At 45.2% G+C, this 13,024-nt stretch overlaps 1 protein-coding gene across 1 annotated transcript in view; it reads left to right on the forward strand.

Moving 5' to 3' along the window:
* The window catches only part of LOC115324099 (neprilysin-1-like), a 147,239-nt gene that overhangs the window by 59,619 nt on the left and 74,596 nt on the right, over positions 1–13,024 (forward strand). The window contains exon 8 of the mRNA XM_042288341.1: positions 1,425–1,650. Coding sequence (XP_042144275.1) covers positions 1,425–1,650 — 226 coding nt within the window. The remainder of the gene's footprint in view (positions 1–1,424; positions 1,651–13,024) is intronic.

Below are 13,024 nucleotides of genomic sequence, written 5' to 3' on the forward strand. Positions count from 1 at the left end.
GTCAGTTTTCGCTGATAACCCCTATATTCAAAAGGCTGTTTGAAGCGACATCCTTCATGCCCGCTGAGGCCGTGTTTTGAATGCTGTTGCAAGACGCGCCGTAGCGAGCAAGAAGGTTGGCGCTTCGAACAGCGTTAGCCCGGCTGAGGGGTGCGAGAAGGGATCACGGCTCTCCGTGGGAGTTTGCCAACTGCGTTGATCGAGTAACGTTGCTCTGAACAGCGGTCGAGCGGCCAAGCTCGCGTGCTCTGCGTCACGGGCATTTCACTCGACTCTCTCGCGCGGCACTGCGACACGCTAAAAACACTTGTTTTCTATTTTGCGTTATTTTCAACGCTTCCCATCCGCAATGAACTGATCTCACCAGCCAGTTTCGTTACTCTGCCGCTGCCGGCATGCATCGTGTGAGCGGCAGTCTTTCGGAACGCGCGATCACCCCGCTGCAAGTCGGCACGAGAAGAGCACGAAACAGCACAAGCTGTCTCGTGCCCTGCCGCCTCCATCCTACGGACTACAGTTATTGGGCCACTAGAGGCGTGAGTGTTCAATCCCCTCCCAATAGAGGTCTCACGCCACAGAACCACAGCTGTGCTGGCCTCCATGCAAAAAGACTAGTCCCACGATCCATGAAGGCTCCGGTGGTATAACAAAACTGGCTGGTGAAGTCAAATTGTTATATAAATTATAAAAAAAATAAAAAAAACGAGACGATTGTTTTCAAAACGTCGCCCAATCACTCGAAAGAGTCGCGTGAACTGCCCGTGCAGCAGTGACGCGAGATCGGTCGATCAGCCGCTGTTCAGAGCGAGATTGTTGAATCACGGCTGCTGGAGCAGCATCTAACGCCGTTTCATCCGAACCGCAGCGCCTCGCGCTGAAGCGAGCAAACGAGCAAGCCAGGAGATAAGAAAGCACACGCGTGCGCACTGCGCCGGTCTCGGCAGCAGGCAGCGCGCAGTGAGGAAGCGCGGCGATGCAATTTGGTCGGCGCTCCGGTCTTATCCAAACATTTGGTCCCGACAGTACTCGCGCGGGCCTCTGGAACAAACGGCGTAGGGGGTTCGGTGCGTAGCACACTTGCTCCTCAAAATAGGGAAAGGGTTCTCGCATTTACCAGAACGTACATTTACAGGAACACGGCATTTACAGGAATAAGAAAAACGTGCGTCGGCTCCAAGTCATCGAACCTGGGACCATTAGTGTTGGAATCAAACACGTAAAACATGCGCACGCTTGCTAGGAGTTTCGAGTGGCAATATTTTGGGTGTATATATGGTATTGTCCTACAATCCCTGCTTATTTGGACAAGCGCCGGTAAGGAAAAATATTAGACATAGAGGTGAACACTTACGCTGGATTAATGTGGCGACATAATCACAAACGTCATTCTAACATATACGTGATCGGGTGAATTTTTTCCGCAGATCTACGCTGTACAATTTTGTGCACTGGACTACGATTCGAGCTAATGGTGCTGTGGCATCTAAAAAGCTTGACAAGCTCTTCTTTGACTTTAATAAAGAGGCATTCGGCGTAAAAGAAGACAAACCACTGTGGCAGAAGTGCCTCACCAGTATATCAGACTTAATGAAACACGCAATAGGTCGTCTTTATGTGGACAAAATGTTTGATCCCAAAGCCAAGAAAACTGTAAGCAAAACTTTTCAAGCTCCCGATAAATGCGTTTCGTTAACTAAACCTTTGAAATACTATAGTTTGCTATATTTTTAAACAAAATTCATCTGCCCTGAAAATGCCTGCCCTTTTTAAATGTATATAAAGGATTTGTCTGATACTTTGTTTTTGAGTGTATCCCGGATTTCAATCATAATAATTACGAATATCCATCCTTAATTTTAACGATAAATAGAACGATTCTAATATATGTATTCAAGGCGCACGTTATCTATTTAATATTATTCGTAAAAAGCCAAAATAGGCGGAACCAAATTTTGAACCTAAATGTTATCAGTGCTATCCAACATAATATATAAGAAAGTGGTAGTGCCATTCAAGCAAATGCTAAGAACAAGAACCGTAATCGTTTACTTGGCTGGAATATTTCCACTAAATTATAGTTCATGATTTATTCAGCCTGCAGACGAACATGCGCATTCTTATGAGACTCAAAATTTGTTCTACAGAAAGCACGACGACGTGTGATCTAACATTAGGCAGTATGTTCTAAGCTAAAGGTATGGGTAATTGCTGAGAACTTCCGGTCATGTAATCATATAGCGGACATGCCAGTTATTTCACTGTAGTTGACTTCTTTGCAATTTCTAGGACTAGTGTAATTCAAGAGTGTATATAATAGAGCTAGTCGGACGACCTATAATCTTATCTCACTGAAAATGAACTTATTCTGTAGTAAAAGATACGAAACTCATTAGAAGCAAAATGACACGGGAAAGAGACTGTCTCAACGTCTGCTACTGCAAAGCTGTGACCGCACATTAGAACTAGAAACTTCAGTTATCGAACAATAACGCCCCAACTATAAGAACTGCACACTATCAAAGCAAACTCCGAACTACCCCACACTGAACATGTTAACTCTAAGTTTTCAGGTGTTAAAGGATTAATATATCGTCATAAATCTGTGCTCCCAGCCTCTGTTAAAGTAGTAATTTAAAATTCGATCTTTTATTCGTTCTTAACATACTGCCATCTGGTTTGGGGCACTGCTACTGCCACAAACTTAAAAAAAAAACTATATACATTACAGAAAACTTCTGAAGAATTATTTTCAGGTTTTCTCTAAAATTCTCGTACTGAACAATTATTTGAACGCTTTCAAGTGCTTGATATTAAAACATTAAACAATTACAAGCTTGGACACAGAAGGAAATCAAGTTTATTGACTGAATTAGCCCCCTTAGAGTGTTCTATGCCTGCTTACGGCACTCGTTTGTCGAATGCTGGAAAGTTCTTAGATCTAAAACTAACTATATGGCTATCAAATGCTCAAGTTTACGCTTCCTAAGTTTTCGAATTATGTAGACAAGAAAAAAAACTATCGAAACAATTTCATTTTCTGAACTACGTCGTATGTTTTTATTTGTTCAACGATAGTGTGTGTGTGTGTGTGTTGGCTGTTTGTGCTTTTTGCTGATTTTTATAATAGGACTGGATAATTAATTGTTTTCCTTTTGTACCTTTTTAAATACTTCTTTGTGTCTGATAAGGGGGCAGAGGGCTCGTCAAGCCGTCTATGAACAGCTTTCTTCCTCGGCCTCCTTCATCTATAATGTATCATTGATAAAAATGTATTATTATTAATATTATAAAAAGGTATGCAAAATTTTACCACAGCCTTGTGAAATTTTCAACATGATCAACATCCACAAACTCGCATTTACACTCGCTGCTTTATGTCTATCATCTGGCTCAATCGCTTCAAATTTTAGTTATTATCATAAATATATTTATATTGTAATCATTACAATCCCTCAGAGTGTTCCCGCTTACCTGCATTTGTAGTGATGACCGGGAAATGCAATATTTTAAAAGAAAAGAAAGCATTTCACAACATGGTTTTCCCAGTGCTATAGCTGTAGAGACCAATCTGGTATCATTCCTTAGTGCCACCGATTATCAGTGAGCGCGTACAGAAAAATGCCGTGTACTTTTATTTTTAGAAGTGTTTTGACTGGGTTGATCATTCAATGGTTTTACATAAATTAAGGTCATATGGAGTGGATAAAAGTTTTTCTATTTACTTGTAAGTTATTTTTCAGAAATAGACAATTTGTTGAATTGTTTTGATACGATTCTATTCCTTATCTATCATACTCGAATGTGCCGCAAGGCTTCATATGCTATGGCCAATTATTTTAAATGTATTCATAAAGGATCTGAGCTTCTGTTTCCGCCATTCAAATATTTTTTACAATATTTTGATGGCATCATTTTGTTTCGGAAGGTTTCATATAGTCACGACTGTGTAATACTAATGAATATTGTTAATGTGGTGCATCATTGGTGCGACCGCAATATAACTCTAAATCCTAATAAAACAGTAGTTTTGTCCCCTCTACGTAGGGCTGAGTGCCAGAGGGATTTAAGAGTATATGTTAAATAAACGTTGTCTTTCAATTAAGATGTTTCGAATATTACAAATCTTGCGTTTCCAGCGTTAAGCATTATTTCTAGTATTTCGCAAGCACTTTTATTGTGAATTTGTACAATCAAATGCGTACGAAACTTGAGTGTAATTTGGCCGTTTGGAATTGCAATGGTTCTAGCAACCAACCAATGATATAAAAAGTGAAGTTGTTTTATTTCTTATTGTTTACTCCACCACTTTGGTCGGACTGTTCATTTCAATTATGCGAGTTTTGGCGACGGTGCGGTTGTCTGGCACTAAACACGAGAAAACTAGAGCGATCTCGTTTTTTTACACAAATGCTTGCACAGTTTAGTAGACTATCCGAGCCTGGCGTCGGATATCGAACTCTATATACCGAGGGTAATATTACGAGTGTCTCCCACTTTCTCCGTTTGAAAGATAAATCTATCCAGACCGATGAACCTATCACAACATTTTTATAATACGTTCTGTACAATCAGCATCGGCAACTTCAACTCCTCTATCCAAATGTTCAAGCGTCCTTTTACTAATATTTAACTATTTCCTGCGAGTCTTAAACATGTTATTTGTAAACTTCTCAAAATATGCCGCGAATGTTGTTCGCCACTTTCGTACTTGTATTTATCGCTCGTTATTTAGCGTTTTTGAAATTTTTTTGTTCAATACACATTTCGCCAGTTTCGTTACCCATACAAATAGTGTAGACATTATTGGCACACAAAATGTGGTTTTCAATCATTATTCAGGCATTATCGGTCCTTAGCACAGAAAATAAAGAGTTGAATGAATGAACGAATAGATTCAGTATATCAAGCTAGACTAAGGGCACCTCTTCGCCACAAATGTACAAAATATCTTGCTAAGACATGAAGCGCTGAATTCCATTCAAACTAACATTAGTTCATAGGTCCACTCTGCGGTCAAGTATGTTAGAGCAGCGCCCAGCAGCAAAGACCTTATGACCCGAACGTTCTTGTTGCAGAACCCGACTAGCTTTCTCCCCGTCTTGCCGGTTTCGATGTGAATGTGCATCATTCCGGTGTGCGGTAGATACACCACGACTGCGTGATTCACGTTAAAGACCCTAGCTGTTACAGTACAATGGCTATGTTGTTCCTCCACAAAGCCGATTCTGCTTCGGCTTATTCTAAGCCGAGACTGAGCTCTCGCAGTATAAATATTTCAAACGTAAATTAAGTTTTAGTTTTTGTTCAAAATGTATAACCTGTAACCGCACGGACAGGTAAGCATTGATTGCCAAACATTGAAATAGCCTATACCCTTCATCGTACAACTAGCTTTCAATAGACGTGTTATGCCTACTGTTCGCGGAGCATAGCCATGCTCACTCTTTTAACAATCCCAATTGCCAAAATAGTCGTCTAAACAAGTATATGGTATCGAAGTACTACAGATATTTTTGTTTGTTTTGTGGGCACATTGGTAGTTTAGCCCCACTCTCAGCACAATTAAGAAACTTCGCACAAAGTGCGACCTAAAACGAATTTTTCGTGTAAATATCGGAAAAATGTTAGGTGCTGGAGAAGATCAGCCATCTGCGTCAAGTTTTTATTTCAAACTCGATTTGCCCCGTTCCGCCCATTGAAAAGCAAAGCGTAAGAGGCCAAGTATGCAGCTGATCTCGTCATTTTATCGTCTCCTCCCGCATGATAAAGTCCGTCTGCTATTATCAGCAAAACCTCTTGTTTATGATGGAACGCGAAAACGCAGTGTCTGAAGTCAGCAGCAGGCAACGCCATAGATTCTTCAGAAAGTCGTCCGCTTATGTGAATTCCGCAACGCTAGCCGAAGTCGGAAGCGCCGTTGTGTATGTCGACAGAGAGCGGAAACTGGTCGCTTGGCGAACCCTTGGCGGGTATCAAGAGGCTCGCCGCAAGCAGGGGTTTGAGATTATATTAAAGTTTTTGCCGAGCGAAGCGGAGCGTTGCGAGGGGTGTCTGCGGGCAGCATGCACTGTTTGACCAAATACCATGCAAGCCGATACTGGCAACTCCAGCGGAGCGCTGGCAAAAAGTGATTACAGCGCCCATAGCGAGCTCGGAGTTTTCGCTAGCAGACGAATTCTCCACAACAGATTGATTTTGATTATCTCCGTGCGAGGTGACGAATGAAAAAATATTTCACGGGTGTTCGCTACTTTGAATGTTAAATAGTAGGTGCCCCCTCATGAGTACATTTTCTTCGCTTGAGAAAGATGTTACAGCTTTCAGGGTGCAATTTCAGTGCTCTCCTGAAGAAAAAACTCTGTCAGAACTTATGTTAGCCAGGCAAAACACAAATGTGCCTTCGCCCTGTTTCTTGAAAATAGGGCAATAAACAAAAATATCAGAACATAGCTACATATCAACTTTACTGTTCTTACCGACCAATTCGTTTTGTTCTTGCAATTTCCACTTCTCATGAATGTATTGCTTAAAATTGTTTTGACGAATAGGCGAGCTGGCTATTCACCTTTAAATCATCTACGGATGAAGAAGCAACAGGCAATTTTGAACCACGTACGTTACTGCGATGTCAGTGTGCTATGGAATAAGTCGACTGTTTACATGCAAATCTGACGCTAATACTGAAATTAATAAAAAAGGACTTACAAATAAGACAGAGTTCTCGAGCGTGCAAAAGAAAAAAATAGGAGAGTGTCGTACTGCTAATAAAGGTGATTTCGGTCACGTTATATAAGGTGCACAAATTGCGCTTGTTAGCGGCGGGATGACTAACGTCTCCTGCGACTTTTACTATAAAGGCCGGGACCCGTTGTACGGTTCTGGTACTCCTTTCATTTTTCAGTCTACTTTCTTTTTATGTTTAGAATGAACGCGGAGTGTACGTCTCCGCGTTCATTCTTTCTTCTGCTTTTATGTTGTTGTTTTTTTATTTTTTCATTTCTGTTGTTTACTTGACCGTCGAACCATCGCGTGTTTTCCTTTGCTTGTTTAGCTTTTTTTTACTTTCTTTTCTTCGCTACTCCCGCCGGTTTGTCTGGTACTCTATGCAGGACTTTGGAGGGTCGTCTGCAACTTCTTGTTAATGTCTTTTTTTTTTACGCTTGTCTGCGATAACATCCTATTTTTGCCTTCAATTGATTTTCTAATTTGAAATTTTCAAATGTGCTTTTCGAGACGTAATAAGTATATTAAAAGTGTAAGCTCGTTATACATTTCTATTCGGACTTAAATTTGAGTACGCGTTGAAGTCTGCTATGGGTCATGATTTGTTGATTATATGGTCGTCTTCGGGCATACACCAGCGCATACTTGGAGATTGCAGGCATGCCATGTGCTGCCTACCAGTGCAAAAAAAAATTACAATGTGGTTGAAAATTCTTCTTCCTCTTTCCGAAGACCGAACAAACGCGAGTAATTAAGTTACTTAAAATAAAACTGAAAGAGCTATCAAAGTCCGGCTTCAAAATCGACATTGACGCCTCAAGAGACGATTAAGGCAGCTCCACAGAGATGGTGGAAAACTTCACGGGTGATAGAACAGATGCACAACTGAAAACTCAGTCCTATGTACCCGGGTGGGAAGCCAGTCAAATGTGTCATGCTTGCTAAGTCCAAATGCAATCAGAAACATGGAACACCTCGAGAGACATTCTGTTGAGAGAACAAGAAATACTCGGATGTGAAAATGACACCACCTTACAACTTAGCTCGTTACCTAGCCGGTAACATCAGCTGTGCCTTCGACACACGTCTCACTGATATAGTGCACCAAACAAAAGTCCAGCTGAAGGCGTGTTTGAGGCCGCTGATTGACACTCGAAACAAAGGCACGGTGTGCAGGGATAGCCTGGACACGCACGTCAACAAGTACTTCTATATACTTTTAAACTGCATCGTCAAGCGAACGAGCAAACAACCTCGCAAAGTCAATGGGCGGAGAAATGCGAAAGCAAAAAAGGTGACACACTGCTAGCACGTAGCAGATAGCAGCGTGCGACTTAACGGGCGGCGTGAGCTGGACTACGTTATTCCTTTCCTTTGTTTTTTTTAGCCCCTAGCGGCGACGCGAAAGCAAATAAACAAACGTGTAAATGCAGCTCACAACAAGTGAAGCTCTTTTTTTTAATAGTTTCGTTGTGTTGCTTCCGCTTTGTTTGTTATGGACTCAACACCGACATCGACCCCCACCGGTTTATTTCCAATGCTCCTACCGACTCCCTGCGCGATCGTCGTCGTTGGATGAAGGAGGTCTTTGCTGGGTAATTTTTATCTTCGTACTGTCTGCTACCTTCTTTGTCTCATTTGCCGTTGTCCCCGACTGTTCCCTATTGCTTGCACGGTCTTGTTTCTCGTTACTTTTTGTTTTTGCTATGCTGCAGGGGCTGGTGCGCTTGCGGTTGTAATCTTAACATGCTGTTTGCGCACGCATTAATAATCACGTATTCAGGTAAACAATTGTGACAACGCAGTTTGTAACAGATCAACAATGACCTCTTACGACGCAGTTCGGGTAGCTAAACGCCTTTTTTCCCCTTCCCAGACGCCCTTTAATCGCGTGTGATCCTCTGGGTGGCGGTTGAGAACGCTAAATAAACCACTCTGTCTTTGTTTATGCGCGTGTTGTTATTTGCAGTTACAATCAGTGGATTCTGCTTCGCAAGCGGACTGACCGCAATAAATTGTTTCAGCAGTTGAGGCGACGAAGCGGGGCTCGCAAAGCTCGAGGACGTCGCGGAGCCTACAAAATTTCGTTGCGTCGTCTGCTTCCGTGCACTCTAAGTCCGCTACAAGAGCCACTGTCGCGTTCGCCGCCCCTCCTATGGGTTTTCGGAGGAGCTTCCAGTATTGACGAAACTATGTAGTATGTGCTTTGACAGCCTAACTTGGAGCCCAAGCTAGCGCTGCCACGTTGGTAGCAGACGGCATTCAGAAGATGGCCCGGCTGTAGCTGGCCTCAGCAGCTGCCTTCGCGTGCGCGTCTATAAAAGTTTAGTGACTATAGTAGATGGGCTTTATTGTGCGGAAAGAGACGGTGGTGTATCAAGAACTGCTGCCTACTTGGGTTCCATATCTCGATACACTATAAAAGAAAAGAGTTCCAAAAAAGGACTTCGCGGAGATGTCCGATTTTCTTCATCGCCAAATATTTTGACAAGCCTTTCACGGAAAGCGCGTTATTTCAGCCATCTGATGGCTGTTTTCCCCTGGGAACATGAAGCTAAAGTATAAAGCCTCCATTTTTTTTTCTAACAAGCCTGTAAGCTGGTATATCGTAATAGACTTGTAAGATCAAATATAAAAACAGTCTTTGTAAAACCGCCTATTTAATGCTGAAAATGCAATTAACATAAACGTGCAGGTGCAAGTTTCCGTGCCTAGACCCGAATGGAAATGGTTTCACTTAAATGAGCGGTCAAGGCTGTCGCTCTAAAACTTGTGGAGTGGATATTGACTGTGTGTTGAGCCACAAAGGAAGTTTGCGTGGCTTTTCAAAACGCAGTAGTTTAGGGGCATACTTTGCTCTACAAAAGGGTCTTTGCCGCTGTACCAATCTTGGACAGCCGTCACCTGCAACATCTCTATATGTAGTTCGTCTAATAACTAGTTACAATCCGTATAGTGTAGGGGCACGTATGGTTTTTCAAGCTACATAGGGGCAGAATTTTTTCCGCAGTCTTTTCCATCAATTACAAAGTTCATTATAATATAAGTTTACAATGCTCCTTAGAATAAAAATATACATTGTTCATTAGAAAGGCGTTCGACTGTGCTGCTACGCCGACTTCGACGCCCGCGACGCTCTAAAGTCAAATTTGGGGGTTTTACGTGCCGAACCAACGACGGGCACCTGGCACGCCCCAGCGTAGGACTGAGGATTTATTTCGACCACCTGGGGATCTTTTGACGTGCAACCGAAAGCTCGGTTACACGGCGTCTTCTCCGCAATAAGCCTCCGTCAGACTGCGGGCACCTCGGCCGGGATTCGAACCCGCCACATGGGGATCCGTAGGCCGACGCTCTCGCCTCGGAGCCACCGAGGCGGCCCGCGACGCTCTGTTATTATCTTTGTACCCTTTTATTTTGGCACAAGTTCGCCACATTAAACGTTTATTCCTTTCTGTTCATTTGTCACCACCCTTGACATTTTGGGGGAGGTGCGGGGTAACCGCATGCCTGTGCAGCGCTCCCCTCGGAGTTCCCGCAGTGCAAGTCCGAACACAAGCCCCCAAGAACCCAACGAAGACCAGACCGAGATCTGATTAAGTCGCCGGAACCTTGGCCTACCCCGGAATCAGGACCCTGCCACCCAGGACCGGGCAAACCAGGAGGACGACGATTGCCAACCAATCGAAGACCCCGGCCGCTCCAGCCGTCGTTTATCTGCCCGTCGCACCGCGCACGGCTGCTTCATTTCACGGCGAGCAATACGAAGACGTCGAAGACTGGATTGACCAGTATGAACGCGTTGCCCGCCACAATTGCTGGACCGACGAGCAGCGCCTGCACAACGTCTATTTTTCGATTGAGGGTGCCGCCAAGCACTGGTACGATAATCATGAGTCCTCTTTGATGTCGTGGGACATTTTCAAGACCGATCTGAAGGCTACGTTCAGCAACCACCACCGCCGAGAGAGAGCCGACGACCTGCTGCGAACCAAGACCCAGGGCCCCAATGAAAGCGTCACGAGCTTTGTGGAAGGCGTGCTCCGCCTGAGTTCCCGCGCCGACCCTCAGGCCACCGAGGGAAAGAAACTGCGCATGCGGGGCGTGAAGGACGACATCTTCGGAGGCCTCGTCCGCAACCGGCCGGCAACCGTCGACGCCTTCGTCAGCGAGGCGACAAACATCAAGCGCGCCCTACAAGCGCGCGCTTCCCACTACCAGCGGCAGCCAAGCGTCACTGCAACCGCGCTGCTTAGCGGCGAAAACGCGCCTGGTACTGACATCCGCGAAATTATCCGGGAGGTTGTCCTGGAGGAACTGCGAAGGTTGCTGCCCACCACCAGCCGTCCGCCAACCATTTCCATCGCCGAGGCTGTCCGAGAACAAGTGCATCGGGCGCTCCAACCAGAGGTTCCCGTCACCTCGGTGGCACCGGAGGAACCGACGTTGAGCTACGCCGCCATGGCCCGACGACCGCCGCAAGCTTCCCGCCAAGCCACGGCGCCGCCCCGAAGAGACGCCCCAAGGCCGCAGTACCCCCGACGACAGGAAGATCAGGTGCACGTTCCCCCAGAGCGACCCGCGCCGAGGAAGACAGACGTCTGGAGGACGGCCGACCGACGCCCGCTGTGTTACCACCGCGGGGAAGCTGACCATGTGTACCGCCGATGCCCATACCGACGACTCGGACTGCGCGGATTCCACCCAAGCGACCCGCGCCCCCGGTATGGTGAACGCCCTCGGGAGATCGACGAGTACCTGCGACGACCCCAGTCCCCCGAGCCTGCGTCCCGCCGAGAGTTCCGGACACAGCGCTGACTTACCAGTGGTAAGTCAGCGCTGTGTCTGTGTGTTTTCTTTTACTGGTCCTTCGTCTTTCTGCGCTGTTTTAACCCATTCAATATGACTCCTGCAACGCATCGACGGCATCGGCTGCTATTACTGACTGCATTTCCACAAGTTCTGTCCATTTGCTAAAATCATCAAAAACGATAAGATGTATTTGCTGAGAGAGTTCCGCGAAGCCAGCATGAACTCGTTACCACGGTACCTCAGTCGTCCCTGAGGTTCTCAGCGATGAAGTGTGACGTTTATTTCGTCGTGAGAGGCGCTGCTGCAAAACTAACATTTCTGCATTATCCGTTTAAAAACCCTGTCCATGTATGACCACCAGACGTATGAGCGCGCCAAAATCTTCATCTTCGTTTGTCCCACGTGCCCATCATGAAGAAAATTCATGACACTTCGTTGGATCTTGATTAGGACAACGGTTCGGGAATTCCACAGGATGCAACTGTTTAAGATGGTTTATTTGGACCAGTGTCTGTGAAAAGGCGCGAGGTCGCCGTCTGTCGCCTTCTCTGTCCAGCCTTTCTTGATGTACAGGGAGAAGGCAGGGTCTAACGATGTTGGTGTGATGATGTTCGTTGCCTTCACTGGAAACTTTGTCAAACTTTGTGCGTGAAGCGCAAAGACATCTTGGTTAGCACAGAAGATTATGAAGATTTCGCTTGCCATTTATTTGAAGCAGCCCACGTCTGGGCCTTCTGCGAAGCGTGAGAAGCGATCAGCGTCTCCAAAGCCATCCGTCAGCACGTACACAATTGTGTAGGTGCAATTCATGAAAATGAGTACCCAACGCTGGACTCTGCCCGTGTGACGAGTATACCTTTCAACGGAGCAAATATGGCTTTTAGGGTTTGTTGTTTGTATATAACACAAACTTGTGCCCCAAGGATACTGGTGACTCTTCCGGACGGCAAATATTTTGGCAAGTGTTTACTTCTCAATTGGTGCAGATTCACGCACTGCTGAGTTGAAAGTTCTGGACACATGGGTGATGGGGGCGTTCTTCTCATCAATCTCAAGGTAAATCATTTCACACACGCTTTCAGACGCTGCGCCTGACGTAATGTGTCTGGGTAGATCAGGGTCCAAGTGGCCTAAAGCGTCCGTAGGCGTGAGCCGTTTGATGTCTTTGAACGGGTCTAAGCGCTCGCCAGGTGGTTTTTATTCCTTTTTTTTCGCAGTAGCTTGTTTAGTGGCGCACATCTTTCAGCCAGGATTGGAGGGAACTCGCGGTACACTGTTGGCAAGTCCCGTATATTTGGTGAATATTTGGGGTGAAAAACACGCTATTTACACAAAACACCATAAATGTTCACATTGTGTAATGGATAATCCGTTTAAAAATCATGCGAGGTTATGAAAAGACGTGTTTTGGTTCGGTCGTACACGCGTAACCGCGTAGCCGACCTCGAAAACACGCATCACCCCCGGTGACGACCGCAGCATTGCCGGT

This window comes from Ixodes scapularis, unplaced genomic scaffold (genome assembly GCF_016920785.2).
Source record: "Ixodes scapularis isolate PalLabHiFi unplaced genomic scaffold, ASM1692078v2 ptg001946l_1___fragment_3__unscaffolded, whole genome shotgun sequence".
In the NCBI taxonomy this organism is placed as follows: Eukaryota; Metazoa; Arthropoda; class Arachnida; order Ixodida; family Ixodidae; genus Ixodes; species Ixodes scapularis.